This window comes from Marmota flaviventris, chromosome 12 (genome assembly GCF_047511675.1).
Source record: "Marmota flaviventris isolate mMarFla1 chromosome 12, mMarFla1.hap1, whole genome shotgun sequence".
Lineage (NCBI taxonomy): Eukaryota > Metazoa > Chordata > Mammalia > Rodentia > Sciuridae > Marmota > Marmota flaviventris.
Window position 1 is genome coordinate 16,659,389 of NC_092509.1, and position 25,520 is coordinate 16,684,908.

At 43.1% G+C, this 25,520-nt stretch overlaps 1 protein-coding gene across 4 annotated transcripts in view; it reads right to left on the minus strand.

Moving 5' to 3' along the window:
• The window catches only part of Dip2c (disco interacting protein 2 homolog C), a 367,804-nt gene that overhangs the window by 24,356 nt on the left and 317,928 nt on the right, over window positions 1-25,520 (minus strand). For 2 of the 4 annotated variants that reach the window (XM_071619869.1, XM_071619867.1), the window contains 4 exons: window positions 21,312-21,480; window positions 18,907-19,077; window positions 5,153-5,182; window positions 3,594-3,655 (listed from right to left, as the gene is read on the minus strand). In XM_071619869.1, the coding sequence (XP_071475970.1) occupies window positions 3,594-3,655; window positions 5,153-5,182; window positions 18,907-19,077; window positions 21,312-21,480 (432 nt within the window). The remainder of the gene's footprint in view (window positions 1-3,593; window positions 3,656-5,152; window positions 5,183-18,906; window positions 19,078-21,311; window positions 21,481-25,520) is intronic. The other 2 variants (XM_071619868.1, XM_071619871.1) reach the window with 1 other exon arrangement.

Consider the following 25,520-nt stretch of genomic DNA (forward strand, 5'->3'; position numbering starts at 1 on the left):
TCACAACACACTCCAACTCACGGGCAACACATTCACACACATGCACTTGCACACGTATCACATACGTGTGTACACAACACACACATATGCATATATGCCACCCCCACACACCAGTACTGACCCAGCAGAGGGCCCCTGATTTGCCCTTCTGCCTCAATCTGTCCTTGGTCCTCCCGTCCTGCTGCTGATGAAGTCAGGTCCATGGGTCTGCATTTATTCTCTGCCTGCTTCTCTTAGGATCAGGATCTTAATCCACAGGTAACCACTGGCTGGGAATTAACTTAGTATCTATTTTTAGACACTAAGTTAATTATGACTTTGGGTTTCAAGTACTGAGGAAGCTAAGAAAGTTTTCATTGTAGGCCTTTATACTAACATTGCTTTCCTAAGATTTGACAAACTGTTAAAAACCATTTCTTTAAATGTGTGAAAAAAATATTTTTTTTTTCCTTTCTAAAGCCTGGAAAATTTAAGTGCTTAAGAGCTAATGAGTGACTGACTGTGAGTTCACTTATATATATATATATATATATATATATATATATATATATATATATATATATATGTATATGTGTGTGTGTATATATATATGTATATATGTGTGCATATATATGTATATATGTGTGTGTATATATATGTATGTGTGTGTGTATATATATGTGTGTGTGTGTGTGTGTGTGTGTGTGTGTATATATATATATTTTAAAAACTAACAAAACTAGCATTCACTTTCAGATAGCCTCAAAACATTTCATTACTTTCCCCCTTGTACATGTGGGGAATATGTTTATTCAAGATACAGGGATTGTCTCCATGGCAACCTGTAACAAATGCAGATTGCCCAGTGCCCACCTTAGGGGCTCCAAGAATAAAATGGGTTTTAAAAACAAAGGTATAAAATCAAGTAAAAATGGCTAACACACCTATATGATCACTTGCTTCCACGAGGCAGACCTCCCTGTGATTCTCCCCAGCCTTCAGGGAGCCGCCCCCACACGGGCTGACAAGTTAACCTGCCCCAGGTCAGTTATGTGGTAACTGGGCATGTGCCTGGGACTCCCACGTGAATCACCATTAAAGCAACAGGAAAAGTAATTAATCCTTGTGACAGAACCTAATACAGCTGAAGTGAGAAAGCCACCACCCCGTTTCTACAGGAATAGTCACAGGAAAGAAACAGGTTCCCCGCAGCCCTCCTGGTTCACCATCTTCCAGCTGCTGGTCTTGCTACAGGCAAGTGTGCTGCCCTGAGGGTAGCACCTGGAGCACATGCGATGGAGAGGTGAGGCCTCTGTGGGGAAAAATGCCACCTGGCCACCCAACCACCACACTCCCACAGCTTCCCAAGCTCCCCTGATAGAGAGCATGGAGGCTCCAAGTCTAGGAAACCCCACTGTGATCATACCAAAGAACAGAGGTGGGCCCTGGCTGAAGGCTGCTGAGGACAGTCTGGGCAGACACAAGGGTCTGTGTGCACCACCTTGTGAGAAGCAGCCTACAGGGCCACTCTGGGGGAATGAACAGCCTTGTCCACTATCACAGGTAGTGTGCTGCCCAACAGGGTGTGATATGCCCACCTGCTGAGCTCTGAGCTTCAGTCTCAGAGCACTCTGTTTCAATATGCCTACAGATTACTTTACAAATTAGGGCAAAACTATCACTTGGAAGGATCATTGACTTGGCCAGGGTTAAAGAATCAAGCCCGTCTGAGGACGAGACTGCCTGCTCTTTCTAGCACAGCAAATTGATCTGAGGAGCAGCGTTTCTTCTTTATCATCATAACTGCACTGGCTCTCACTTCCTTTTCCCGAGTCACACCCTTTCTCAATGGATTGGCTGCACTGAAGAGAGTCAAAAAGTAGCTTCAAAAAAACCACTGGTCAAAGAAGCTCCTGGGATGCTCTGTCCTTTTACAAGAGGGAAAATCCTTGCCTCCAATTTTCTCTGATTTCCAAGGTACTCTTAACACAAAGTTCAGCAGTTTTTATCCATAGTGCATTATAATTTGTTCTCTATGAATTTTGAGGGCCAGGCCAGACAGAACCATATGACATGACTGAAGCGAGTCTCTGATGGAACAGTCTTCACTTTTTGAGGAAGTTATACAAATATAAAATTACTTTCAAATACTTTTTATAGGAGGTAACATAGGTTTGTTGTAAAGCCCAGAAGTCATCACTTGGAAAACTACACTCCTGGAATAACGTTTCCATCTTTCTAAGTTTCTGGATTTTGAAAATGTTCCAGACTGAGCATTGCTGTGATGCAGCCAAGAGTCCGGGGGCAGCCACTTCCTCTGGGCCTCGGTCTCCAGTGCCTCCTGAGGGGCTGCAAGCACAGGGCTCCTCGCCTGCTGATTCCCTAACTGCACAGCACATAGGTTTTTTTGAACAGGCGGGTCACACAGAACCACCAGGGCCAGGTGGGCAACTCTAAGTGTGACACAGATAAACATATGGTGCTTCTCACTTGGGGCACGACTGACAATGTCACTTGTCCTGTGCACTGCAGGAGGTTTGGCAGCACCCCTGGCCTCCACCCACTAGATGGCAGTGGTACTGTTCCCAGAATCACCCAATCAAAGATGACATCAGGTGTGTCCAGACATCCGCTGGGGGCATGAGAGCCCTGCTGAGAACTGCTGATGAGCACAGGCAGCGTTCCCTGCCCAGGGGCCATCGGGGGTCTGCAGGGCCCACCTGGCCCAAAGAGTTCTGAGGCCTCTGGGCCTGCCCTGCCCACCCCAACACATTCGCAAACATGGGAACTGGCAGTTCCCAACACCAAAGAGCACCTCATACGGCCCACTGGGCCAGGCCAGGCCAGGCCTGGTCCCCACCTCCTGACCAAATGTCTCCATTTACTGTGGCAAGTGACACAGTAGGTTGTTGGATGGGTGTTGGTAGGTGAGCAAATGAGAAATGCAGGGTGAGCAGCTCAGTGTCTGGCACATGGCAACGCAGTCACTGAGAGCTATGAAAGACAATGGGTGTGTGTCAAGGTCTGCCCATCACGTAACGCCTGGGCACCTGCAGAGTCATCAAACCAAATTATCCACTTCAGTGGGGAACGTCCACGTTAAAAACAGTAAAATCCTTTCTTCCTTCTTGTGCGTTTTAACAGGTCCCCTCTCTTGGGGCATCGCTAATGGTATTCTCTTCTTGCTTCACCCCCTGCCCCCAGGCTTCCTTATGTACCCAATATCATCTTTCAGGCTTGCTTAGGAGGTCACCCAACAAGCTGCACAGAAACGGCAACTTGACTTCCACTGGAACTTTCCATGGACACTCCTTTACAAGTGCGCAGAATGTTGATGTGTTTGAGGTGCAAAATGTAGCCTGAAATGGCCAAGGACAGAAAGCACCACCTGCCTCCTGGTGAGCTGGCAGCGGCAGTGACTCTGGCTGCTCTGCTGCTCGGGTACCCCCAGTTCCTACCTGCAGTGCTTGAGCCAACTTGCCCAAGTCTCCCTCTTTATCCATAAAATAATCACACTGTGAACGAGGTGAACGATGCTGCCGCTCCTCCTAGGTGGGCACCTGTGAGCCAGGCAGCCAACTAGAACAAAAGAAAAATCCACCCGGGTACCATACCTGTCATGTCTCAGGGCTCTCATGTCAACATAGACAGTGGTTGGGTCAGGTCCCGAGGTCCCCTGCAAGCAATGACAAAGTGTGGTTAACTCAAGGTTGTGTGGAAGAAAATTGGGTTCATGGCTCTCCTAGCTGGTAAGCATTTCTTGGGTAAAACCTTAAACTGAGGACAAAAACTAATGGTGCTAAACACACCTCTCCAAAATACCTATTAACTTTTAGTTTGATAACCTCAATTATTAAAGCAACATCTTATTTGGATAAAACTGGACTTTCACACAGCTTGACTATCAATCATTCATATATATATATATATATATATATATATATATATATATATGTGAAAGACATGGACTGCATATTTTGCCCACTGAAAGAAGTCTGAAAATGCTAAGAAAATGGCTTGCCAGCAAGAACAGCCCGTCAAGGATATGAAGCTTCGTCTTCTGGGAAGATTTAATACACGCATCCAGAAAGGGGTATTTTTAGAGTTTGAGATACTGCAGCAGATGTGTGACGTTAACTGACAGATTGAGGAGAAGGACATGAGAGATAATTATTTTGTTCCTGTTAGTTCCACCTGTGCCTTAGTTCTCCAGCCTTGGGAGGCTATTTTTGTCTGTGTCATAAATCAGGAAGGTGGCATGTTCATCCCTGTCAGCTGGGCAGGATCTTATGGTAAGAGCCGACTGTGTATAACAAGGCAGCCCAGGACTCTTCTTGCACCAGAAATCCCTTCAAAAGATATGCTGGGTCGACTTCAGGCCAGTGATCTGTGCTACTGGGTGGCAGTATTAAGGCTACAAGTGGAACCAACTCTTGACAAACATTTCCTGGGGGAGGCTAAGCAATACCTCAGTTGACCAAAAACAGAAAAAAAAAAAAAAAGAAAAAGAACCCACAGCCAATTTGCCCAAAAAAGGGGACCCTTCAGAATTTATTTGAAGAATCAACACTAAAATTCTTCAGGTGAGAACCTTGATTTTGTACCAAAGACATGTTTAAATATAAGAATAAAAACCAGACGACATCGTTAAAATGTGCTATGCTACTTGATAATGCTGGTCACTGGGATCTCACCACCAAGGTAGGAAAAAGAACAGCACATGCACATTAGTCCAGAGATGCCCCCACAGGGACAGTGCAATGCAGAGGAGGGCATTCTTGCTGACCTAAGACTGCTCAGTGACTCTGGGTTACAGACTAGCATTGAGTGAAGGACTGACCTGATACTCTTAGTGCCAAACACGTGACCATAGATGGCCAATCAAACAAACAGCAAATCAGAAAATGGTTCACTAAGAAAACGATGGAAAATGGAGATGAACCCAAACTGGCAAAGAAACCACTGATTATGCACAATGGAAGTACAGCACGTGCCACACCAAGGAAGCGTTTGAAGAGACCTGAGCAGCGACATCACCCTGGAGGGCATGGGGTCTAGAGACCCTCAGTCAATCTCACTCAACTTCCAGTCTGTCCCACGGCTGGAAGCGGGCAAGGCAGGAGGTGCGTGGGTGGGTGGTAGGCGCTGCGTGGTGAACAGAAAAGTCCCCTACCTGCTCGGCCAGGGTCCACAGCCTGTGGGGCTACAGCAGCAGGAGGGGGAAACAGGAAGAGAGGAGAGGACACCAGACCAACAGAAACCAAAAACAATCGACACAGACAAACAAAAAAAACAACCCAACAATAAAAATGGGATGAAGAAGAGGGAGGGTTGGGAGGGGAGATGCAGAAAGCAGAGAACAAAGTAAAAAGAAGATCAAAAACAATGTCAAATATGGAAATCACTGAAATTAATCACTGTATCATTAAAGGCTAAAAAAAAAAATTAAAGATGTCAACATATCCACAGAGTAGCAGAGTACTAGATGATTACTTGAATACGTGGACCAGAGTCATTTTTGGTAAATGAGGAAGATGCGTCATTACGGGGCAGTTTGCTTTTCTGGTGCTTTCTGAGGTTTCTCTGAGGGACGTGGAGTATGCATTTTAAAGCTGTTGACTTTCTTCATGGCAACATTATTAAGCTTCTGATAATGATGATTAAATACATAAATTTTTACATCTAAAATTGTGGTATCCATCCCTATTCATTTGTAAAATTTAGTAAAAGAAAAGCAGTGGCGCATCCTGTAATCCCAGGGGCTCAGAAGGCTGGGGCAGGAGGATCGACAGTTCAAAGCCAGTCTCAGTGAAAGTGAGGCGCTAAGCAACTCAGTGAGACCCTGTCTCTAAGTAAAATGCAAAATAGGACAGTGGATATGGCTCAGTGGCTGAGTGTCCCTGAGTTCAATCCCCGGTTCTAAAAAAAAAAAAAAGCAGCAATAACACATTTGAACTGTGAAGGGCTAAGATGCTGGGCTCTCACACAGTCCAGCTCAGAAGACCCGAGGAATCACCCCGAGTGTCGGGCACCACACAGCACTGCTCCCTGAAGATACACTCACTCCTCTTTTCCTCTCCCCTCCATGGTTTGGGCACCTGCCTGCTGCCACATCCTCTCTACGCCATGATGGGAAGACTCCAGACAGCAGCTCAAGCTTGCTGCTGGGATGCAACGTAACCTTCCCTGAGCCACTAGGGTATCTTCTAACATTCCCAGGAAAGCAGAGAAAGCAGGTTTTCACAGTCACCTGCAGGAACACCCATGGTTCTTGGGTGTAATCTCCCCACTGCCCACACACCCTACAACTACCAGACAGACACCAGACCCCAGCAATCTTGTCTTGGGTTGTGGTTTGTTAATAAAACCAGACTAAAAATTTACCACCTCTCAGAGCAGAGTCTGTAAAAACAAGCAATGGTTAAAAAAAATTCTTATTCCATTTTTCTGCCACTAGCTCCTTTGTGATACTTATAGCTCCTGCTCTCAGCATCTTTAAAAAATAGGCAGGATGTGAAGAAAATAATTGGGTTAACTGTGCACACAATCTGAAGGTGCAGTGGACTTTCACTGGGTATATTCAAGCCAAATGCAATGATCTAAATTTCCTTCATGACTCCTTGAAACCTAGATATTAATTGGGGGAAAAAACAGTGTTTCACTCTAAATTATTCTAATTAACAAATTTTGATAAAATAGCTTAAGAAAGCACCTCAGAAAAAAGCCTGTTACTGGTCCCTCATTTTGCTTCTTGTATACGTGCAGAAAGCAATGACTACAGCCTTCGAGGTCTGAGTTAACAAAGTTAGGTTAAAGTACGGATGTTTCTCAATTTCAAAAACCCAATGATTCAAAGTTCAATTCCTATACTTTCTAATTCCTAGACACATTAAGGAATGCAAACTCAATGAGATCTTCACATTGCTACAGAACTCAGGCCAGCATTTCCTTAAGTGAGGAGATTCTTACTAATAAATATAATTGTCCTTGAGTATTTAAAAATCATCAAATAGTTGCAAAAAGAAAACAAAGCTATCCATTCCAACTAAAGTTTATTCCAAAGCAAAGAAAGCATTTTTGAAATCACAAGTTATGTTAATTAGAAAAGAGGACAAACCTTAAAATTCAACTGTATGATAAAAATGTTATACATACTAAAGTTATTTTCTCACTAATATAAAAGTGCATATCCATTAAGTATTGTTTATGGAATAAACAAACCTTACCTTTCTTGCAGTTCTAGGGATCAAATCTAGGACCTTGCATGTACTAGGCAAGCATTCTACCACAGGGCTACCTACCCAAGCCCTTAAATGAAATATATGTAAATATCAGCTGAACGTATATAGACTCATATCCCAAATATCAGCAAAGAAAACCCTCGACAGTGCTAATTGGAACACATCAGCTGATTGGTGATTTTATTATTCAGTAATTCAGTCATTAGTACAATTAAATACAAACACCAGGAATGAAACAAGTGGAAATGCACAGGGCAAACAGTCCAGAGGCTGGTATGGTGCTCGCCTGCCACATGATGTCTGAGGAGATGACAAAAAGCCTCCAACATGTCCCCCAGGACCAGCAGCACTCTCCAGCTTGAGACAGAAAATGCTACAAAATCTGGCCACTGCTCTGTACTCCAATTTCTGAGAGCACTTCTCTATCCTCACAAAAAGATGACAGACTTGGAGGAGCTTCCGAGGTGCGCTGAGGGACCATTCCTAGGCACAGCCATGGCAAATCCCTGCCAAGCCCCTGAGGAGGACCAGGACAGGAAGCCTCAGCACAGTCCTGTCACCCCTCCCTTGCTGCACAACTCCAGTACTACTTGCCTCTCCTGCGACAGGGAAGGTGCATGGCACAAGGTCCTGACCACCTTCCTGTCTGGCAGAGGGGCACCCCAGGGGTGCTCATAAAGTAGGCAAGAGCGCAATCACACACCAGCTTGCTGATTCTCTTGGTTTGACATCGGGGCGTCCATGTGGCTGTGTTCTGGCGAGGGCCTTCTGGGACCTGCACACGTGTTCCCCATGCATGTGCACAGAAACAGGGGCTTGCTTCCTCCCGTTCCTCCTATAAGGACGCTAGCCCTACAGGATGAGAGCCTCACTTACTGCTACTGCCCAATAAGCCATCTTCAAACATGGTCACACCAGGGGCAAGGGGCTTCAACACACAACATACTAACTTGGGGGGTGTGAGAAGGTTCAGTCCAAACCAGGGCAGTTGGGAACAGTGTTCTTGAAATGTCAGATCAACTTGGTTAGCGCTGTCCAAATCTTTTATATGTTTATCACATTTTCCTGCTGTATTTTATCAACTGCAGAGCAAGGTATGTTAAAATCTCCGATGATCAAATTTGTCACCTTCCTCTTTGGTCACTTTGGCTTTGTGTATGCTGGGGTTCAGTTTTGAGCTGCACATGCTTTAGGGTTTTGCCTTATTGATAAATCAGCTCCCTGACCCACATCAAGTGCACACTTTCTTAGGCGAGGCTTTGGGTCTGGCACGTCTACTCAGGGAGACAGTGAGGTCTTCTAATGCCAGCCTTGCCTTCACTGACAACCTAGCAACTTAGATGTGATGGTCAAGCACATTCCTTATAACACCATGTCGACAAGTCATTTTTATTCAGTCTGAAAATCTCTGTCTTTTACCTGGAGTTTAGTTCATTTACTCAATTTCCTCCCATTTTATAGGGGTGTGACTGTTTTCAAGTGTACAGTCCAGGGGCACTCAATACATTCAAAATGTCGTGCAGCCACCATGGCCAGTCTTTTCAGGCTGCCTTAAAATTACAACTTACAAATGACAAACACCGACTGCTCATGGTTGGAGGCTGAGAAGCCCAGGGTCAAGGTGCCCACACTTCTGAGGCGATAACTTACTTTGTTTCCAAATGCACCTTCTAGCTGTGTCCTCAGGCAGCGGAAAGTTTGACAAGCTCCCTCAGGATTCTCATATAAGGGCAATAAACCCATCCACGCGGACTCCACCCTCATGATCTAACCAGGGACTAAATTTCAACATGAATTTGTGGTGGGGGGAGTGGGCACACAAAACTTCCAGACCACAGCAATCACTATCATCTAGTTTATTTACTTTTAACATAGTTGATACAAAGGGCTGTTTTTATTGTTCCTTTCCTTCTTTCTGCTTTTATTCATGACCAGACATTTTTGGAATAGCATTCTCTTTTCTAATGACCTTCTTTGTGCTAATTTTTTAGTCACTGGTGTAGAAATTTGTACCACTTCCTGTATCCACCTTCACAGTGCACTCCACCAACAGTACGACTCTTAAAACAGTTGTCCATTACCTCCCGTCTTGCCCCTTAAAGCCTTATTACTCCTACATAGATCAATGGCTCAATTTTTACTTTCTGCTTTGAATGGTTAATCATTTTCAAAGGGATGTTAAGAAAATTTGTATATTTACATATGGATAGATCTTTAAAAATGCCAGTCTTTTTAATGATTTATTACAGTTGTATGTAATGCTGGAATTTGTTGTTATATATTTGTATGTGCACACAATGTAATGGTATAAAAGTTTCTTTTGTCTTGATCTTCTCTGGTATTTTTAATTTCCCCTTACACATTTGGGCTTTGTTTCACTGTCTTTTTAGTCCTAAGGAATTTCTTAGCATTTCTTGTGATGCATATTTACTGATAAATTCCCTCAGATTTGCTGCCAACAAATATGTATTTTTAGCTTCCATTCTGAAGGACATTTTACTGCATAATCATTCTTTAGCACCTTGAATATATCATTCCGCTGGCATCCACCACTTCTGGTGAAAGCATGGTGTCATTTTTTTGTCACTTCCTTCTGGGGATAGTGTCTATTTTTGCAGGTACTTTAGGCTGTTCCTCTCTCTGCGTCTTCACAGTGATATGGTTAAGTTGGGGCTTCCTTTTTATTTTTTTCTGCTTGGAGTTCTTCAATCTGTGGACTGTCCTCTCACCAGTCTCAGCCATTGTCTTCAAATCATGCTTCTAACCCATTTTCTCTCATCTCCTCTTTTAGGACTCCTATTGCACCTATGTTAGACCACTTGATGTTTTCTCACAGATCTCAGCCATTCTGCTCCATTTCATCTACTTCTTTTAGTGTTTCAGTTAAGAAAATTCCTACTGATGGGACTCCAAGGTCACTAAATGACTCTTTCCTCTGCTGTATCCACATGAACCATGGAGAATTTATTTCAAATGTTACAGTGGTATTCTAGGATTTCCATTCAGTTCTTTAAAAAAAAAAATTTCCATCTTTGTGCAGTATCTCCCATTGCTTCTTGTATGTCATATGCCTTTTCAACTAGCTTTTTTAAAAAATATAGTTTGATCAACTTCATTTACAATGCTGAGACATCCATTTCTTTTAACAGTGACATTTATAGGGTTACTTTTTATATTCATCGTTTTTGTATTATGGTTATCCATGACAGTAGAATGTATTTTGGCAGAATATACACAAAGTATAACTGATTCTGTTGGGTTCCCACTCTTGTGGTTGTACATGATGTGTAGTTACCTGGTCGTGCATACAGATACAAGGCCAGGAAAGTTATGACCCATTAATTCTACTATCTTTCCTGTTCTCCTTCCCACTCCCTTCCCTTTGTCTAGTCCAATCTATTTCTATTTTATCCCCCTCCCCATGTCCCTTTTTTTTTGGGTTAGCATCCACAAATCAGAGAATATTTGGCCTTTGTTTTTTTGGGATTGGCTTATTTCTTTTTTTTAATTTTAATTTTTTATTGTGGGTTGTTCAAAACATTACAAATTTCTTGACATATCATATTCCACACTTTGATTCAAGTGGGTTATGAACTCCCACCTTCACCCCATACACAGATTGCAGAATCACATCAGTTACACATCCATTGATTTACATATTGCTATACTAGTGTCTGTTGTGCTCCGCTGCCTTTCCCATCCTCCACCCTCCCCCCGTAGAGAGAGGAGGGGAGGGGAGGGGAGAGGTGGGATTGGCTTATTTCACTTCACATGACATTCTCCAGTTCCATCCATTTACCAGCAAATGCCATAATTTCATTCTTATTTATGGCTGAGTAATATTTCATTGTGTAATATACCACATTTTGTTTTAGTTATACATGACAGTAAAATGCATTTATTCACCTTGATATATCATTCACAGATGGGATATAATTTATCATTTTTCTGACACATTTTCTTTATCCATCCATTGAAGGACACACGTGTTGTTTCCACAGCTTGGCTATGTGAGTTGAGCTGCTGGGAACATTAATGTGGCCACATCACTATAACTAGGTCAAATGGTGGTTCAATTCCAAGTTTTCTGAGGAATCTCCATAGTGCTTTACATAGTGGTTGCACCAATTTGCAGTCCCATCAACAATGTATGAGAGGACCTTTCTCCCCACATCCTCACTAACATTTATTTTTAGTTATATTCTTGATAATTGCCATTCTGACTGGGGTTGATGAAATCTCAGTATAGTTTTAATTTGCATTTCTCTAATTGCCAGAGATGTTGAACATTTTTCCACATATTTTTTGACCATTTGTATTTCTTCTTCTGGGAAGCGTTTGTTCAGTTTCTTCGCCCATTTATTGATTAGCTTATTTTTATGGTGTTAAGTTTTTTTAAGTTCTTTGTACATTCAGGAAATTAATGCCTTATCTGTGGTACTGGTGGTGAAGACTTTCTTTCAATCTGTAGGACCTCTGTACATATTCTTGATTTTTCCTTTGCTGTGAAGCTTTTCAGTTTGGTACTAGCCCATTGATTTTGATTTTTACTTCTTGTGCTTTAGGAGTCTTATTGAGGAATTCAGTTCCCAAGCCAACATGTTAAGAGAGTTAGACCTGCTTTTTCATCTAGTAAGTGCAGGCAGGGTCTCTGGTCTAATGCCTAGGTCCCTGATCCACTTTTGAGTTTTGTGCATGGTGAGAGAGACAGACTTCATTTCATTTTGCTGCGTATGGATTTCCAGTTTTCCCAGCACCATTTGTTGAAAAGACTATCTTTTCTCCAATGTATGTTTATGTTGCCTTCGTCTAGAGTGAGATAACTGTATTTGTGGGAGTGCTTCTGCATCTTCTATTCTTTGTGTCTGTTTTGGTGCCAATACCATGTTGTTTTTGTTATCATAGGTCTGTAGTATAATTTAAGGTCTCGTATTGTGGCGCCTCCTGCATCACTTGTGCTGATTGCTTTGGTTACTCTGGGCCTCTTATTTTTCCAAATGAATTTCATGATTGTTTTTTCTATTTCTGTCAAGAAAGTCATTGGCATCTTTATAGCAATTGTATTAAATCTACATGATGCTTTTGGTAGTATGGCCATTTTGATAATATCGATTCTGCCTATCCAGGAACATGGGAGATCTTTCTATTTTCTGAGTTCTTCAATTTCTTTAGTGTTCTCTAGTTTTCATTATAGAGGTCTTTCTCCTCTTTTGTTAGGTTGATTTCCAAATATTCTTTATTGGAAGCTATTGTAAAGGGGAAAGTTTTCCTGATTTCTCTTTTAGCTGATATATTATTGGTGTATAGAAATATACTTGATTTACTGGTACTGATTTTAAAATCTGCTACTTTGCTGAATTTGTTTATGAGCTCAGGAAGTTTTCTGATGGAGTTTTGTTTTGGGGGGGTCTTCTAAATATAACATCATCTTATCGGCAATCAGGAATAGTTTAAGCTCTTCTTTTTTTGTTCACATCGCTTTCTTTTGGCTGATTGCTCTGGCTAGGGTTTCAAGGACTCTGTTCAACCAGATTCTTGGAACATGTCTACCATAGCTCTAATAATTAAAGTCTGATAATTCTAATTTTTACTCCATTAGACGTTTCCTCTTGCGACCACATGTAATATTTTTTCTTGTCTTTTATTTTTTAATTGCATAGCAAACACCATGCTTAAAAAAAGACAGTAGATAATATTTCACTCCACAAAAATGGCATAGCTAATCTCCTGTTGGGCCACCAGTGTGGAGGTACAAGTTCATCTGTGTTACAGTTGATTGTGTTGTTGCAGCTGCAGACTTGGCTCCTGTGCCCAGGAGCAGGAGCAGGACTTGAGATCTCAGCACCAGCCACCCTGGATATACATACCTATATTTTATGGTCGGGAGCCCGTCTTTATAGTTTGGCTGCTGGCTATTTAGGTGATGGTTGACATTCTTCTCTCACCAGTCTTACCTCCAGGTTCCTCCATCACCCTGCGGCCAAGCTCAGGAGCCTCAGAGACGTGCTTAGCCCACGCCACCTCCATCCCTGCAGTGGCCTTGTGATGGCTTGCCATGGAGAGGGGCACTCAGCTTGCTGGTCCTCCTTTCAATGCTCAGGAGCTTCTGCCTTGCTCCTACCGACCACCAGAAGGTCAGGGGGAAAATTTTCAGTTTTAGGGCCCCCACCTAGGACACCACAGGCTGGTTGCTTTCCATTTGCTACAGGCCTGGAGAATGCAAGGTGGGTTCTATCAGGTCTCCTTCCCTGCTCCCAAGCTTTGGCATCTGACCTCTGGGGTGGGTGGTGCCCATAGGAAGGCATGGAGGAGGGATGCAGGTCCACAAGGCACTCTTGAGGACCCCCGTCCACCTTGCCAAACTTTTCCACTGCTGGCTTTTTTTTTATTATTATTAATTTGGGCTGGTTTTGTTTATCCTTTCTATGATCAATTCCTTCTGTTGCTCCTCTGCAACAGGTAAGACCACGTGTGGGTTTCTTTTCTCCCAGGAAGAATTTAATTAATTTAGATTTGTTGGAAGTTTCAGCTGTGTAATGGATTTTTAAATTTTTTTAAAGCCATGTTAGGGCTGGGAAAACGCTCTTTTATGACTTAATAAAAAATGAAGTCCCAAATCATTTGTAACAATTTTATATTTTGCTAAAATCAGACTTGTTTCTAAGGTTGGTATCAAGTGTCTTGATCGATGCATAAACTTACCAGGAGTCATTGCAGATAACAGGGTCAGGGAAAAGCTGGGTCTAAACTGATTTCTCTGGCAGGACCCAAAGGCAGGGAAAACCCCGCTCACTGTGGATCTGGCAGCCCAGGGCATCCACTGGCGCAATGGCCACTGAACCCACCTGCAGGGATCGGCGCATGGGCTGGCCTGCTCTGCAGCGTTTGGCTAGGGCACGGCCATGCCTGCTTACTCACACACTGTCTGTTCTGCTTTGAGCTCAGCAGCTGTGAAAAGGCCACATGGATGGCAGGCTCAGCTCCTCACTCTCTGACCTTTCAGTGAAGAATGCCCAGTGAGGGCTCATGCTTAGGTGACGCGTGAGCCACAGAACACTAGGAAAGCGCTCAGACTGTGACGCCAAGGAACGACCAGCTTGGTTCTGGTTTCTTGATTCAAGGCACAGACTACATCCAGGAATTTCTATGATTGTGATAAGCAACCATCTACTGCTGTGATGAGAGACAACAAAACCAAAGCTCACCTGTGGTGTTACCTTAGACATTTCGTCACTGTGTACTGGGACCTTAAACTGTTCCCATGGTTATTCCCACATTCCTAAAGGTACCATTGGAAGGGGCCATTGAGAACCTGGTATATCCAACACTGACTAACTGGTGTGGTGACCTCCAGCTCCTTGCTCACACCAGACATCCGAAACAGTTGACAGATGAACGTTGAATACCCTTCTCTCCCTTGACCCCCTTTCAGACAGTCTCATGGCAGGGAATTTCACAGTCTTCTCTACACATGGCAGAACTGGAGGAGGAGTCAACATCACCTAGAAAACCCTCGATGTGGAATTGGTCACAGTAACTCTGGAAACCTCGGCTTGTTTCCATCTTGGACAGTGAGTGTATTCATGCAAGTAAAAGTTAGGCTGTATTACGGGGGCTTTTTTCAGGGGAAGGGTGGAGAGATGCATCAGAATGGGAACGTGGGTTGACACTGGGCAGCTGATGGGAAGGGCTGAAGGTGCCGTCTGTCATTCTTTGTCAACAGGCATCTCAATTCTTTCTATATTGGGAACTCCCCCACTTTTTGAGGCCTGTTGGACACAGAGCTCTTCAACAGAACTCAAGGTCCCAGAGGCTGGGGCTCTCCTCCTAACTGTCCTGGAACCTGAGGTGGGGGAGATAAGAGAACCCTGCCACAGCCAGAAGAAACCTCCAGCCTCTGGCTCCTGGCAGTGAAGGGGTCTTAACAGGTGGAGGTGCAGGGGAGGCTAGGCCAGGGTGGGGTGCAAGAGCCGGCTTAAGGCACAGCTGGGAGAGCACAGTGTCCTCCCCATCAAAGGCCACTGTGACACGCACAAGCCACTCCTGCTGCCCAGCCCCGACACCTGCCCTCCAGCCCCCTTGTGTCTGGAGAGCTGACCAGTGACGTTCTAGTACATTCCTTGTCACTTAAATTGCCGGAGGTGGTTTCTATTGCTTATAAATTAGAATGCCGGCTGATACACTTAGTAATTGAGAATACAGTTTCCGTGATCTCAAACATTAGTTTCCATTATCTGGGACAACATGTATCAGTAGGAGAGGATGTAAAAATGTCAGCCGAATGTGACTAATTCCCTGAAGCACACAAACCCCTGACAATATCTTATTTATTTTTACTTTCCTCATCTAAGAGCGATGGGGTGGGAGGAAACCAGTGAGCTGAAAGCTCACATTAATGAAAGTCTTGGAACTATTTGTTTTGAGAATTACTTAAGATTTATTCATTTTAACAATGACAACTTCTATCACCCGAGTATTTGTATTTTCCTTTGTGCAAGTTTCGAGACTGATGATTGCCTAGAACTGCTATTATTGATTTAATCACATGAAGCCATTTTAATGAAACTTTCCTCTCAAATAACCATTGTTTTTCTATGCACTAAATATCAAAGCTCCTATATAAATTTTTTTTTCTTAATAAAGAAAAAACTGCTGAATGCAGTGGTGCAGGCCTGTAATCCCAGCAACTGGGGAGGCTGAGGTGGAAGGATTCCAAGTTTGAGGCCAACCTCAGCAACCTTGAAAAGACCCTCAAGTTCGCAAGACCCTGTCTCAAAATAAAAAGCATAAAGAACTGGGGATGTGGCTCAGCAGTAAAGTGTCTCTGGTTTAAGCCCCAGTACCCCACCCCACCCACCCCCCAAAAAAAGAAGAAAAAAGAAACAGGTCTCCTGTAGAAAATGAAAACCTCCTTTCCCTTCCTCTGCTGGAAGGAGAATGCAAATTTTCGTGTCATGTATCTAATGCAAAGACCTTCCAGCTTTTATTTTTAAAGAGTAATTGTGGCTGTGAGAAATGTCTTTTCAAACAGAGGTTAATAAACATGTGACAAGATTTCATAGTACTATGAAAATTTTATGTTAAAGCCAATTAAACACAGCTCCAACATCCAATTTCATCATAAATTCAACAAATTGAAATGAAGTCATTTTTATAGCTCAACATGCTGGGAATGACATTCCCAAGATTACAAATGGCACCGACTTCTCCATTTCTTTCCGTTTTTACTTCACAGCTTTGTTGGGAGAGTTCACTCAAGGGCCTTCATTATTCTCGTGTTAAAATGAAATGACTCAACTTCCCCCTAATGGATGCTGGAGGCTCTAATGAGATTCTCTCTTGACTTGAAGGGTCCAATGCATTTGTTAGAGACTGCACTGCAGGATTTTTTGTGTGAACATCTTTTTGCTTAAGGAGCAGGACTTCCTCTTTGAGCTGAAAATGCTCAGGAAGCTTGAAGAACAGCAAATCCTTGGTTTTCACTTGCAAATAAGAGTTACATACGATGCTGTGGTTTTTCTGTGGTGGCAGTTCACACCATGAGCTCATTTGCAGACAATTCAGTAATGCCATGTGTTTGTCACTCAGGAGACCAGGCTCTAATCAAATAAGTACTCATTTAATATGTGATGTGACTCATGTTCAAATGCAAAGGACTGGTGGCTAAAGCAATCAACTTTCAATACCTTCATGAAACTTACATCAAGAAGTGACTACATGACGTGAGAGTGTCCTCAGTGGAACTGGGTCCTCCAGGACAGAAGACACCCATGTCAGAAGTTCTAAGACATGGCAGAGGTGAAGCCAGTGGAAGGGATGCTGGGATTCAGAGGAGGGAAACCCTTGCAGCCAGAGGAAGCTGGAAAGATTTGGAGGGGACCTAAAGGAGAAGCGGCTCTCTCCATCTGAGGACAGCGCAAAGTCCATTTCAGGCAGAGGACAGCATGAATCTGGGTGTTGGAAAGCACAGGCACCAACAATTGCGGTAGAGAAAGGAGTTGGGCCTCGGGTTGTACAACTGGGAGACCTTGGGGGCTGGGCAGTGCAAGAACCAGAGAGATGCTGAAGAGGACTGTATTTACCAACCCCTCACTCATCCCTGAAGAGCTGGAAGATGTCATCAATCAGGTGGGTTCTAAAAAGTACTTATCAGTGTCTGATCAGCACTGGCAAAATTGATGCCCCCCCCCCCACAAAGAGTAAATGTTACACATTAAGTGCTTATTAAGGCCTTTAAGTTCTCAAAAAGCAAGAATCAAAAACCAACCAAACAAACCCATGAGCAGTGTACCAGCCTTCTCCAGAGACCAGGAAATCCTTCTCAAACTGATACCAACAGAACACCGTCCCCAAAAGACACTTTGTAAGCCCTTGAATGTGTAGACGAGGCTCCATTTCTTGTCTAGCTAACTACCTACCCCAGAGGTAATAATCTCCTCCCTAGATCTAACCAAGTGCTCTACAGAAAGCTCTGTCACATGTAAGCTCTATTGGGGAGCATGGTGAATGTCGCAGAAAAAGCCTTGCTGTCACAAACAGCGGATCAACTCAAACAAACATTCCCCTGCACTCAGCTCTCACACACTGGCAATTCTGTGCAAGGGGAAAACTAAATTTTTCAATGTCCTTAAATTAGGCATAAGCTGGAAATTTAGAGAGCATCCTGGCTTTTTGTGTTTCTAAGTTTACACATTAAGTGATTCCTGTAATTATCTCTGGGTACTTGGATTATATGAACATTATTCATTAGCTAATTTGTACTTTTGGATTTTGTTTTCTAAAATAAGTACTCCCAAGAAAAGAAACTAAATTTATATAAAACCCAAACATTTCTGGTTATCTTCCTTACTGCACATTTACTATGGTCAGGTTCTACAGTAACAGGTACAGGATCAAGAGATGGTACTTCTACTCTCCGGACCTTGGGTTATGTCTCCTTTGCCTTTTTGACAGTATCATGTTTTTAAATTCTGCAACAATTAAAAGAAAACAAACGTTTCTAGGACCAGTCTTGCCTCAAGGCTTTTGGACTTCCTACAGTTCCACCCCTCTGCAGTGTCCCCGAGGCCTTCCTCCACCACCCTCCAATGTGACTCCTTGTGCTCAAGTCACTCTTCATCCCTTTCCCTCTCACTGCACAATAACCTCTGTAGACTGGGGTATTTCATAGGAAGAGCTCAAAAAGGAAGGGAATAGCCAAGATGGTCAAGAAATGAAGCAATAAAAAAAATTGGAGGGGGCATAACAGTGACTATAAAGCCACCTGCTAGAGCTGCCTCTCTGTGACCTATGTCACAGGAAAGCAGCTTTGCTATTCCTCATTCTGCACTGTTGCCACAGCAGCAATTTCCCAACGTGCTGAGCACCACGAAACTCTCCCCACAGAAATCCTGTCTGTACACCCGAGACTAATTCAATGACAGCAGAGGTCTGAGTGAAGTGCTACCCCTACCACAAAAGGTAAAGTGCTGCTGGACAGAGTAAATGTTTTGATGCTGGTTATGAACAATGGATACGAATGCAACTCCAATTAGAAAAGAAAAAACAAGTGTATACTGAGCACAGGCACTTGACTGAAAGCTCCTGTGTAGGTTAAGTATCAGCTGAGGACTGTACGTGGAGGTTGAGCTGCCCATCATTCCAAGATACTCTCTCAACTCAGGCACTTGGTGTCAATGACACTCACCTGCAAGCAAATCGCCAGGTTCACTCTACAGCCAAATGAGGTGCTGACAGCCCGTGGGTGGAGGCCCAGGTCCTTGAACAGCTTAGAGAAGGACTGTGTGAGGGCGATCCGAGGCCGTTCTTCTGCCACCACCACACACGTCCTCACTCGGGACAAGTCCAGTCCTCGTGCCTAGAAATAAGGACAGTGATGCTAATGCGGTCTTTGATTAGCTGCGTGTACCTTGGTGTCCCTACTCAAAGCCTCAGGAGCAAGGGGCAAATCAACTCAGCTCCACATTGCCAGGGCTGTCCGTACCCACACTGTTAATTAAACTGGTTCAGGATGCCCTTGTAAAAGTAATCCACACAGATTTTCTAATTCTTAAAGACACTACTGCCATATTATAAATGCTAGCAAGAGGCAACAGCAAGAATCATGGTGAGGAAAAGCAGCTTCCTTGGTGAGGTGGCTGGAGAGTGAGCAACAGTAGGCCTCTGCTCTCTTGTGAGCTGAGGTTCACAAGGACACTGCAGAGAAGTGAGAACCCCCATCTTCAAAACAGCAACACAAAACTGGAAGGTGCAGACAACGTCCCCACCAGGTAGACAAGGTCACTGATCAGCGCTCCTGAGCGGTTTATTCTCTGTGGCATGCACATGGTTCAGCTTGCTCAATTTCTGCAGCAAATTCAGACAGCTAAGGCACCCAGCTCACGGGAGGGATGCTAGTGATGGATTTGCATCTGAAAGTGTGAATGTTGGTGACTTGGAGAGGATGCCGGGGGTGTGCAGAGGGGGACTACCAAACCCAGCAGCTCCATCCTGCCATACTCCTCAAGGTGCTCTCATTTCCAAAACAGAGGTAACCATCAAGGGTCCCCATACAGGAGGAAACATTTCCAGACAACTGTGTGTGCACGCATGCACACGCGCTTGAGTGCCTGCATGTGTAGGGCTGGAATTGAGCCAGGTACTTGTGCATGTTAGGCACATGTTTTACCACCCAGCTACATGGCCAGCACTTAAGTTTGACAGTGAAGTAGGATATATGATCATGTACCTAGTTACACAGGAAAATTGAAATCTGGGCGATACCAGTCACATATTTGTACATGTAAAGGTCAGAGGCAGTGCACCACCAGGTTTGTGACAGAGTCTGGAACTAGAGATTAGGAATTTGGTTCTAAGCTTATGAAGAGAAGGAGTGTGGGAAGGCTGCTCAACTTCCCTGAACCAGATCTTCTCATCTTTAAAATGGAGACAACAATGGTTCCTTACTTAGTATCATTCAATTATAATATTATTTGATTTCAATAACTTATAGATATACCCAACAAGGTCCGTCCGTGAAAATGTACTCAATCATTTCACACTGCAACATAGGTGGATATGAGAAGTCTTACAACTTTTCCCTGTGTGTATAACCTCAAATAGACATTCATATAGCTTAATATCAAAGCTGTTTTATATTTTGTTTTCCTGCTGAAACTAAATGCATGATGCCTGAATGAGAAAACCATGCAGGAGATACAAATGCACTGCTTTGTTGTTTGCATGTACTCTGTGTGTGTGTGTGTGTGGGGTGTGTGTATGAATACCAGTATGATCTGTATAGACCAAGGACCTACACACTAGACATTCAAACAGTGAATGGTGGGTTGGCTTATAATCAAAACAGGTCATCTCAGTACCCCCTCTCAGTTATCTGGAACTGACTATTTAATTTTCCACAAAAATGTGTATTAAAATATTTTTCATTAAGACAGGGAATATTACTATTCTTTCATAATGGCAGTCAAAAAAAATCACAACTCTATTCTTGCAACTGTAAAATGGATTTTGGGTGGGACCAGTCCTTCAAAACAGTCTTCCAAGGCAAACAAAAATGAGTAGCAGCCAGGTGCAGTGGCACACGCCTGTAGTCCCGGGGCTCGGGAGGTTGAGGCAGGAAGATCAGAAGGATCGTGAGTTCAAAGCCAGCTTCAGCAACAGCAAGGTGCCAAGCAACTCAGTGAGACCCTGTCTCTATTTAAATACCAAACATGACTGTGGATATGGCTCAGTGGTCAAGTGCCCCAGAGTTCAGTTCCCAGGAAACCACCCCCCTCCCCCAGTGAATTCAAGCCTTTCTAGTTAAACACCAGTATCAGATAACTGAGTTCACTGGAAAACTTAACTCACACAACAACAAAAAAAACAAATTTAGGATATTTCAAGTAGACATAGAAATTAAAACATCAACATTTTACACTCTTGCTTATAATGTGTGACAGTGGGAAACTTCATGGCAACCAGTAAGCCTGAAATGGCAAATTACACCTTGGCTCTTTGAAGGACTGTCCTAACCCAACTGCCAGAGTCCCCTCTGTGGACAAGCGTGCTCTTGTGCACTCTTGAACTCAGGCTGGGCATGCAGCGGCTTACCTTGAGGGATTCTGTTTGGGAGCCCAGCCCCTTGGTGCAAAGCTCCATCACCGAGTAGGAGCAGAACGTATCCCGCACCTTGTACTGACTCACAGCTAGCAGCCACAGAGCAGGATTGGTCTCCAGCTCCGAGGGCGGGATCAGAATGGACTGGTGCCCAGAGTACACACTGTGGAGACAGAACAGGCCATCAGGGTGGTGCTCAGTGAGGTGGAAAAGTTAGGGCAACATTCACCTCAGAAAAGGGAGGACTTTGAACAAGCCCCTTTGTCATTTGTAGGACAGGGACAGTAAAACCAACTCCATAAAAGGAAATCATGTTTCTGAAGACATTCCAAGAAACATGGAAGGTCCACAGGAATTATAATGCAGGTATTACGACTGTGAACACCTATTCAAAACATCTAAAAGCTGCAAGGCTATTGGGTTTCTCTCAATGCTGCTGAATTAACAAAGTGGACCTCTTCTGTAGGGGACACAGGCACCATGTTCTGTTATAAAGTTTAGAAAGTGCAAAACAGGAGCTCTTGTTACAGACGTGGCTTGTATTTTGTTAATACAGCTCTTTGAGGAACAAGGCTGCAGCCTGTTATGTTTAAATATTGGCTCCAGCAGCTTTAAGCTGACTGGTTGGAATGGAGAACACAGGAGCTAAAATTTTGATAAATACCCATTTAAGAAAACCTACACCTTCCCCTGGTTTAGAATACCGAAATCCAGAGTCAAAGAAAATTAAGACAATTCAAAGAAGATAGTTGCTGAAACTTTTAGGTATAGATTTTTACTTTTAAATGATTCAAACAAATCATACAACAACAACAAAAAACCTAAGGAAAATACAAGCATTCTTTAATTTTATCTCCATATTAGAGGAATGAGGAAAATAATGGATGTCACACAAAATATCCTAAATAAACCAACTTTTAAAATTTAAATGAAAAAATTTCTGGCTATGTAAAATTCATACATGAAATAGTACATTAGGCCACATTCCCTGCTATAATACTAAAGCTATTTCTTCTTTAGTGCAGCTAACTCATTTTATGATTTCCAAAATTGTTAGCAGGAATCCACTCTGTTCAAGGACTGTAAGGAAGTTGGCCCACATAATCTCCTTCAAGGAGGACCCTTCGTATGGAAAGCTATTCTTCAGGGAATGTGACAAAGGGCATCCTGGGGCAAGTTTCCATGTCTTTCTTTATTCCTCTATTCCTATGTTTCATTTATTTTGTCAAAAGAGAATATTGCAAACCGGCCCTTTTGTGTGGCCTTCCAAAGGGCATTGATCATCTGAGAGCCAGGAGGTTAGGCATGTACGGGAAGGAACACCAAACCTCAAGTTATCTCTCAGCTGTAAATAGGCTATTTTGTCCTAATTTTAAGTATTGTGGTTAAAAAAATAATCTGTAACATAAATTTACCATTTTATCTATTTCTAAGTGTGCACTTCAGTGGCGGGTGTGCACGTGGACACATACACAATACCTTCCCACCATAAAACAGCGGATCTGGCACACACTGCAACATGAATAAACCTTGGAAACATGATACAGAGTGAAACAAGCTGGACAGAAGAGCCAAAGACCGCACAATTCCACTCCTATGAAGTATCTAGAACACGCCAACTCAGAAAGTTGACTGAAGGATGCTGGGAGGAGGAGGAAAAGGGACAGATTCAATTTGGAGTGAAGAAAGCAAACTGAAAACACTGGTTATGGTTGCACATCATCATGAACCTAATTGACACACTGAAGTGTACACCTCTTGTTGGCACCAGCAACACACCTAAGAGGTGAGTACCATCTCTCCCCACAGAGCCATAGGCAGAGACCTGGGCCCTGTTGTGGAGGCGGAGGTCCTGAGATCCTGGCAAAGTGGCCTCATCTCAGTGTCTGCCTGGAGCCAGGCAGCACAGAGGACGACTTCCCACCTGCACTGGGTTCACTGGAACTGATGTCCCACCTCTTGGAGGCCTCCATCTTTGTCTTGTTCACTGTTGCTTTGGGGCACAGTACTCCAGAGTTAGCCTACAAACTACGTATGACTTTGAGAAATGATTTTTCTCTTGATTTTGACTATCATTTCAATGTTGTTCTCAAATTTTACTTTATACATGCCATTATAAGGAGACCCAAAAGGAAGAAAATGAAACACAAATGACCCCTACTTTCCGGAGAACGAGTCTCAGGATTTGCTTAATCAGGACTGTTGGCACACACAAGCGGCTAAACACTCAAGGTAAACTCCAGGCTGGAGAATTTCAGGCATACTTGCAAAAATCCAATACAGTTTCACTGCCTCTTCACCCCCATATAGGGGAAGTCAAAGTATGGAAAAATTGATAAATCCTGACAAAGCAAAATCTGACTCATGAACTTTCTACCTGGCCTGTACCTTGCCGAATCCAACTAATGTGACTGATTGCTGCACTTATTAGCCAGTATTGATTTTTTGGCACTGGTGATAAATATCCCTATGGACAAGACTAACATGCTTAATAGAAGGTTGCTTATTCTGATGACATTATTTTCTAAGAGTTTCTGGAAACTCAGCTAGTCTAGTTTAGATCTTAATTCCAGAATAAACAAAACGCTTAAAAAACTTTTTGGTATTTAACAAAAACTTACATATTAGCAAATCAACGATTCCAGATTATTCAACTAACTCAGTTGAAAACAGCCACACTTCTCTCCAGCGGGCTCAAGGGCTGGGCCTGCTGAGGGCAGGCTTGCTGCTGGAAGGTCTCTGGATCTCAAATGCTTTTCAATTATTCCACTGTCACACCTTTCCATTTTAAAAACATCAGCTTCATTTAGGGATACTTCACATAGCAAAGAACTTACCACATTAAATGTAGAATAATAACTTTTAGTAAGTTTGCAGAGTTGTACAATTATCACCAGTGCTGGTGTAGATCATTCCCATCACACTAAAGATAGTCCCTGTGTGTTTGCCATCCATACCTCCAAACCTAGCCCTAGTCTCTGTAAATTTGCATTTTCTGACTTCATATAGTCACAGAGAATCGAATCTGGCTTCATTCACTTAGCATCATGCTTTTGAACCATCCCCCCACCCCTGTCCCCACACACTCTGCAGCAGTATTCCACTGTACAGATGACGAATCTTGTGGACCCATTCACCTGCTAGTGGACACATGTGTTCAGCCCCACCCAACTTCCCGGTTTGGACCAAGGCTTTTGGGAACAGTTGTGTAGAGAGTCTTTCTGCAGACACACGATTTCCTATCTCAGGGAAAAGCCTAGGAGAGGGACTGAGGGGTCATGCGGTAAACTCACATGCAACTTTTAACTCACCAAACTGTGGTTTCCCTATTGTTGTCTCATCGACAAAGTGTGACAATTCCAGTTTTTCCACATACATGGTTACGATTGCTTTGTAGCATAAGTTTGCAGTTAGAAATGCTTAACTTGATTGTACCTTTTCTAGTGCATGTGAAGTACTTCACATGGTTTTGCTTTTTATTGTCTTAATGCTAGACATCTTCTCATGAGCTTGTTGGCCATTCACATGTAGGGTTTTTTTTTGGGGGGGGGAGGGAGTACTGGGGATTGAATCCAGGGACACTGAGCCACATCCCCAGTCCTATTTTCATGTTTTATCTAGAGACAGGGTCTTGCTGAGGTGCTTAGGGCCTTGCTAAGTTGCTGAGGCTAACCTTGAGCTTACAATCCTCCTGAGCCACTGGGATTGTAGGCGTGTACCCAGTTTATGTATGTTCTTTGGGTGAAATACCCATTCAAACATCTTGCTCATGTTTAAATTGTTGCTTTTATTCTTGAATTTTAATAGTTCATTATATGCTCATTAAGGAACTTTACCAGATGACTTGCAAGTATTTTTTTCCAAGACCATGGCTTGCCTTTCAATTTTCTTAATGTCTTTTGATGTGCTAAAGTTTTTGAGTCTAATTTATCAATATTTTCTATGTATTATGGCTTTGCTGTTTTATGTAAGATATCTCTGCCAACCCCAAATTAATAAGATTTAATCCTGGGACTGGGGTTGTGGCTCAATGGTAGAGCGCTTGCCTAGCATGCGTGAGGCACTGGGTTCGAATCTCAGCACCACATACAAATAAATAAAATAAAGGTCCATCAACAACTAAAAAAAAAAGTTAATCCTGTGTTTCCTTCTAAAATTTTTAAATTTTTGCTTACACCTCATTGGCGTTAATAGGTATATGAT